The sequence below is a fragment of the Lathyrus oleraceus genome, chromosome 6, assembly GCF_024323335.1.
Source record: "Lathyrus oleraceus cultivar Zhongwan6 chromosome 6, CAAS_Psat_ZW6_1.0, whole genome shotgun sequence".
Taxonomy (NCBI): Eukaryota; Viridiplantae; Streptophyta; class Magnoliopsida; order Fabales; family Fabaceae; genus Lathyrus; species Lathyrus oleraceus.
In genome coordinates this window covers 315890977-315897073 of record NC_066584.1, presented here as the reverse complement: position 1 = coordinate 315897073, position 6097 = coordinate 315890977, and the positions used below count along the sequence as shown (strand labels likewise).

Sequence of the window (6097 nt, the reverse complement as noted above, 5' to 3'; positions counted from 1 at the left end):
ATAAAACGGGTGTACAAAGCAAATGCGGTGGCAGTTTTGTAAATAAAGTCTTATTTTGAATTTTAGTACGTAACAATAGACACCCTATTTTTAAATAACGGGTGTAAATTCAAATATTATTTATTATCAACTCTATATTACACCTGATATTCAAAAAAAGGGTGTAAATTTAAAAATAAAAATAAAATATTCGTGCCTTAAACAATAACTTTTATTATTCTTATTTGTTTAATCTTAAATTTTCTTAAAAAAATAATAAATTTTAATATTAATATATAACAATAGACACCCTATATTTAAAAATAGGGTGTATAATTATAACAATATAAATGACTAAATTTATATTAAACCCGTTATATTAAAATAGAGTGTAAATTTTGGAATATTAATATAACAATAGACACCCTATATTTAAAAATAGGGTGTATAATTATAACAATATAAATGACTAAATTTATATTAAACCCGTTATATTAAAATAGGGTGTAAATTTAGGAATCCCTAAGTACAACTTTTGGATTTCCGTGAAGCTATTATCACGCAGCACATGTTTTTAATAACGTGACGCCATTTTCGCTCTCTCTCTCTCTATGCATGTGCTCTCTCTCTTTCTCTCTCTTCAACTTTCTCACTCTTCTTCTTACTAGCTGCTGCTTACAAAATACAGTTGCAGAAAATCAAGTAAAACGAGATCTTCGTATTTTCAACCCTATTTCTTCTCTTCTGATTCAAATCAAATCTACGAAATGAAAACTAACAAAACTTCAAATCCTGTTATTACTTTCGATCACAAGAGGTATAATCACTTCATTCTCTACTAGATCCGTTCAATTCTAGTTCTAATTCTACATCGATTTTTTAGGGTTGATGATTTAGTTTATTTCTGCTATTGAATCTATGTGATATTCAACTTTCCATTTTTGGTTTAGTGTTTGGATAATCAAATTATTGAGAATGAGTCAATGCTGAGTGAATGAGTCCGTGTGTGTTTTAGTGTTTTTAGTTTTTGTTTTGATGGATTTAATTGATTTAGTTATGGATTTTCCTGTGTTAATCTAGTCTGCATTTGGTAATTGTTTGTTGAGGTTTAACTTTGATTTTTGGAAATTGATTTGTATTTTGGTGTGAACAGGGATGCCTATGGGTTTACGGTGAGACCTCAGCACCTGCAAAGATACCGTGAATATGCGAATATATACAAGGTCTTGTAGTGCTTTTGGTTTATTTTTCTTTTGTTTTAGAGGAAAGAATAGGAGAATAATGGGAAGGAAATTTCACGCAATGTTGGTTTTTTTCAATCTGGCGGTTGTTTTGATCTTAAAACTTACTCAATTTTGGTTTCAGGAGGAAGAGGAGGAAAGGTCAGAGAAGTGGAAGTCATTTTTAGATAGGCAGGCAGAGACGGAGTCTTCTGAATTGGCCTCAGCTGTGGGAGAAGATGAGAAAGTTTCTGGGGACGAGGTTGTCGGGGAAGAAGTTGATGCGAGTTTAGAGAAGGGTGTTGATGGACATCAAACAAGCGGGCACGTCCCTGGCAGTGAAGATAGTACAATTGAAAATGGAAGTCAAAAGGAGGAGTTACCAGCATCTGAAGTGACTAAGATTCATAGAGTCCAGTTATGGTCAACCATAAGGTCATCTCTTCATATTATTGAGGATATGATGAGTGCCCGTGTAAAGAAGAAAACTGCATCAGTAAAAGATGAAAGAAACAAGAATGGTGTTTCAAAAGACGAGAAGATCGCTGAAACTGAGAAATCACTATCTCATTCTGATGATGCTAAATCACCAAAAGGAGCATTTGAGGAAGACTCTGAGGACGAGTTCTATGATGTTGAAAGGTCCGATCCTAGTCCAGATTCTCCTCGTGTTGATGGCTTGAGTACCTCTGCAAATGGGATTGCTGCTGATGCTGCACCACTGCAGGTTCCGTGTCCTTGGATAGAAGAGTTGGAAGTTCTTGTTCGTGGGGGAGTGCCAATGGCACTTAGGGGAGAGGTAACCTATATATACACGAGACATCCCATCCATTTTCTTGTGAAGTGTTTTTATTTTTGGTGAGCTACCCTTGTTTGTTCTTGTGCTTCAGCTCTGGCAAGCTTTTGTGGGTGTCAAAGCAAGACGAGTAGACAAGTATTATCAGAATCTACTAGCCTCCAATGGTGATTCTGAAATTAAAAGTAATCATCAAAACTTGCAATTAGATGACAATGATGGTAAAATAATGCAGAACTCATACATGTACCAGAAAAATGGAAAGGACAGATTGAGAAGGTCCTTACCTTTGACACTTCACCTCCTTACTTATGATGCTGTGATATTATCTTTACGATGCTATAGAATAAACTTTTGTCTAATGTGCCAAATTGTTGCTTGTTTGTGCAGGATCTGCCACGGACATTTCCTGGTCATCCTGCTTTGGATGAGGATGGTAGAAATGCTTTGAGACGATTACTTACTGCATATGCTCGACACAATCCCTCTGTTGGTTACTGCCAGGTCATTCATTCTGAATATAATTTCATATTTTCAAAAAGAAGTTTTCCTAGTATTTTTCAATATGGTTCTGATGTATTTTGCTTGAAAGGTCTTTCTGTCAAACAATTTAATAAGGTGTCTAGATTAAAAAATGTACATATAAGTGAGCCGATCACTCATAAAATTTGTTCACTCATTACTTTGTTTCCCAAGTTGATATTATAATTAGTTGAAGATGATCTGTACCACTGTGGCATTATACATAAATTGTTTATAGTTTATAAAATCTATATCAACCTTCTCATATGAGAGACCGCTGAGCTTGAAATGTGTACAAAGCATGATAGGAATGATTCATATATTTAAGATACAGTCCTACTCCTGCATCTTCTTAAAATGTTCTCTTATTGCTACATTGTCTTAAGATGCTGTCTTACTCCTGCATGTCTGACTGAATTTTTTTGCTGGCTTATTGCTGCTTTTGATGCCTGAAGAAAATGCCTTTTGGTAGGTCTTGATAAAGCTTCCTTAGATTTCTAGAGTATATACTCAGTATTTGCACTTCAATTTAGCTTCATAATATTAAATGTTCCTGTATTTGTTGAGCTTTGCTGTCATGAAGGAATGTGATAGAAACCTGGTATTTATAGGGAGTAAATTAAAGAAAAGAAAATAGAAATGATAGAACAATTCTCTGCAGAATTTGTCTTAAACAGAAGTTTATATTTTTTTTTCCTTTCTCTATTTATTCTTTAACAGAAACACACATAACCCATAACTGCCCATAATAAGAAGCTATCAGAATGGCACCAAACTTACGCATCATCTTTTCAATATTGCAAATTTGAACTAATTTTGCGTTTTATCTCTAACTATAATTTTTTGTCAGGACCTTAATGGGCATTTTAGATGATTATTTTGATGGCTATTTTTCAGAGGATATGATAGAGTCTCAGGTATTTTATTCTTATAAAGATATTTGAGTAAATTCAGTAATGCTCAAATAACTACTGTTTGAATTTTTGACATATTCAAATACATATTCATTTTATCAGGTGGATCAACTTGTTTTTGAAGAGTTGGTGCGGGAGAGGTTCCCAATTGGGTGTGTATAACGTTCTAAGTCATTTTCATGTCTTTGAACTCACCAAGTGAAGTTTGTTTCTAGAGTACCATCCTTAATTGTTAATTTCTTGCGTGTGCTTCCTTTGCAGCCAATCATCTGGATTATCTAGGAGTGCAGGTTGCATGGGTTACTGGACCATGGTATCTTGATTATTTATATTATTATAAATGAGATAAAGAAAAAGAAAATTCCGATTTTATAATTGCAAGTGATATATTTGTAAGTTATCATTATAAACATGTAGTATATTTATTACTGAATTGCACTTATGGTGATAAAATTATAGTTGTACATGCTCTGAACCAACTAAATTGTATGTGTTTCTATGTCGAGTGAAGAAAGTTAGTGTTGGTACAAATTTTGTGAAAAAGGAAAAAAGTTTGTGATGTTGTTGTTTTTGGTGGCTTTAATGTAACTAGGAGTTTATATGCAGGGGCATCAACAAGATAACGGATGGGCATGTGGATATTATGTCATGAAAAATATGTTTGACATTATTGATGCTTGTATTGTTGAAAGATTCAATGAGGTATTTTATATTACATATATTTAATGAAAAACATGTAAATTATTGTTTTAACATGTAGTTGTTTAATTTATTATATGTTTGAACTTGCAGATATTCACAGACACCTCATCATATGAAAAAGAGTCAATTGATCACATCCGACAACTTTGGGCTCAATTCTTTTTGCAAAAGGTTGAAGAGCAAGAGAACCAGGAAAAGAAAGATTTAATGACAAAACAGAAGCGATTAAAAAAAACTTATATATAGATATATTTTTGTTCCATGAATGATTTATTGGTACAAGTTACATGAACAAAGTGGTTGAATTTTTTTCTTACATGAATACAATTTTTGTTGATGTATGACTTGGTGCAAGATTCTAAAGATTAGAGAAATGTTTGTTTTGGTTTTTTTGTTTTTTATTGAATATCCAGGAATATATAAAAATATTTGGTTTAATGAAATTTCAAATAAAATATTTTTAAAAAAATTGAGATATTTTACACCCTTCATACACAAAATAGGGTGTAAATGTGTTAAAATTAAATGTAATTATAAGATATTTTACATTTGATATATCAAAATAGGGTGTAAATATTTGTCATTTTACACCCGTTTGAATTATAATAGGGTGTAAATTCGTTTAACTTCAATGTATGTAGGTGACAATTTACACCCGTTTTATATTAAATAGGGTGTAAATGTCCTAAAATTCAATGTATATATCTACCAATTACACCTTTTTTTATCTAAAACAGGGTGTAATAGGTGACAATTTACACCCGTTTTATATTAAATAGGGTGTAAATGTCTTAAAATTTAATGTATATATCTACCAATTACACCCTTTTTTTAAATCTAAAATAGGGTGTAATATATTCTCTTTTTACACCCGTTTTAAAACGGGTGTAAATTCTTCATACATATCTCACCCTTTGAATTTACACCCTATCATAACGGGTGTAATATGTATAAAAAACGGGTGTAAAATCTTCTTTCTGCACTAGTGATGATATTTGTCGTCACAACAAAATCACGGTTCGAGAGTCGGTTACGTAAGGGAAAAATATTAGTACCCCTCACGTCCGTTGTACTAAATGAGAACCGTTTAATTAGTTATGCACGTTAGTGTTAGCTTAAAAATGTTTGGTTTCTCGAGTTATTAAGAGGGAAAAGAAGAATATGACCAAAATGTTTATTTTTTATTGGCTTAAATGCGCTTAGTTTGAGCGCTTTAAATAATTGACCCCCCTATTACAAAACCAGCGATTCTGATCCCTTAATTTTGATGGCCTTTAAATTTTTACGGTCCCCCTTCACTTTTGCATATGTGGCAATAATGATTAGGATAAAAAAGATATTTTTAATTATTTGTCATTGATGACTAGGATATTTTAATATTTAATAATATTTTTAATTAATTTAATATTTTAAATACTTTTTAGAGAATTAATAATTTAAATTGTTATTTAATTAATTAAAATTTTGGAAAAACATTCATGGCCTGCCTATTTCATTGCAAACATGTTTAGTTCTCAAAGGTCCACTTCCATTCCAACCCACATATGCAATATCTTTTACATCTTTAAGCTTTATAAACCCTTATATAGTTCTAATAAAAGACGATGTGAGACTTTAAAAAAGGCACAAGGCTCTTCTATGTTCATATGTTCTGGCTGCTGAAATACATCTCACATTGAGCATCCATTGTAATCAAACCAATAAGTAAATATGTTTGCTCCAATGTGAAAACAGTGAGTGCTTGACACGACGTGCATGCATTGCTGGCATTACATCCTCAAGATTTCTCCTTAACATTGCATACATTACATCACCACGTACATTTATAGATTAGGCTGATGACAAGATAATAAATGAAGGACCTTGGTACAAGCTTTGAGAACTCCATAGTTTTCAATTGGATTTCAAGGGACAAGCTTTGTGGTACAAGCTTTGGCAAGGATAATAAATGAAGCAGATTGGAA

General features: G+C 32.2%; 1 protein-coding gene and 1 long non-coding RNA gene across 2 annotated transcripts; both read left to right on the top strand.

Moving 5' to 3' along the window:
* Positions 1-566: 566 nt before the first annotated feature.
* LOC127098569 (uncharacterized) lies at positions 567-2461 on the top strand. The gene is made up of 5 exons (XM_051037197.1): positions 567-796; positions 1133-1202; positions 1345-1998; positions 2090-2274; positions 2386-2461. The coding sequence occupies exons 1-5, from the start codon at positions 747-749 to the stop codon at positions 2444-2446; spliced, it is 1020 nt and encodes a 339-aa protein (XP_050893154.1). The 5' UTR covers positions 567-746; the 3' UTR covers positions 2447-2461.
* A 468-nt stretch (positions 2462-2929) lies between these two features.
* Positions 2930-3583, top strand: LOC127098570 (uncharacterized). The gene is made up of 3 exons (XR_007793379.1): positions 2930-2985; positions 3368-3434; positions 3534-3583. It is a non-coding gene; the product is annotated as an uncharacterized LOC127098570 (long non-coding RNA).
* The last annotated feature ends 2514 nt before the right edge of the window (positions 3584-6097 follow it).

Bases quoted from the DNA above. Each gene is read 5' to 3' on its own strand.
- LOC127098569 (XM_051037197.1), top strand. From the start codon at position 747: ATGAAAACTAACAAAACTTCAAATCCTGTTATTACTTTCGATCACAAG. The intron at 1,203-1,344 runs GTCTTGTAGTGC...TTTTGGTTTCAG, and splicing joins AATATGCGAATATATACAAG to GAGGAAGAGGAGGAAAGGTC. The intron at 2,275-2,385 runs GTCCTTACCTTT...TTGTTTGTGCAG, and splicing joins GGAAAGGACAGATTGAGAAG to GATCTGCCACGGACATTTCC.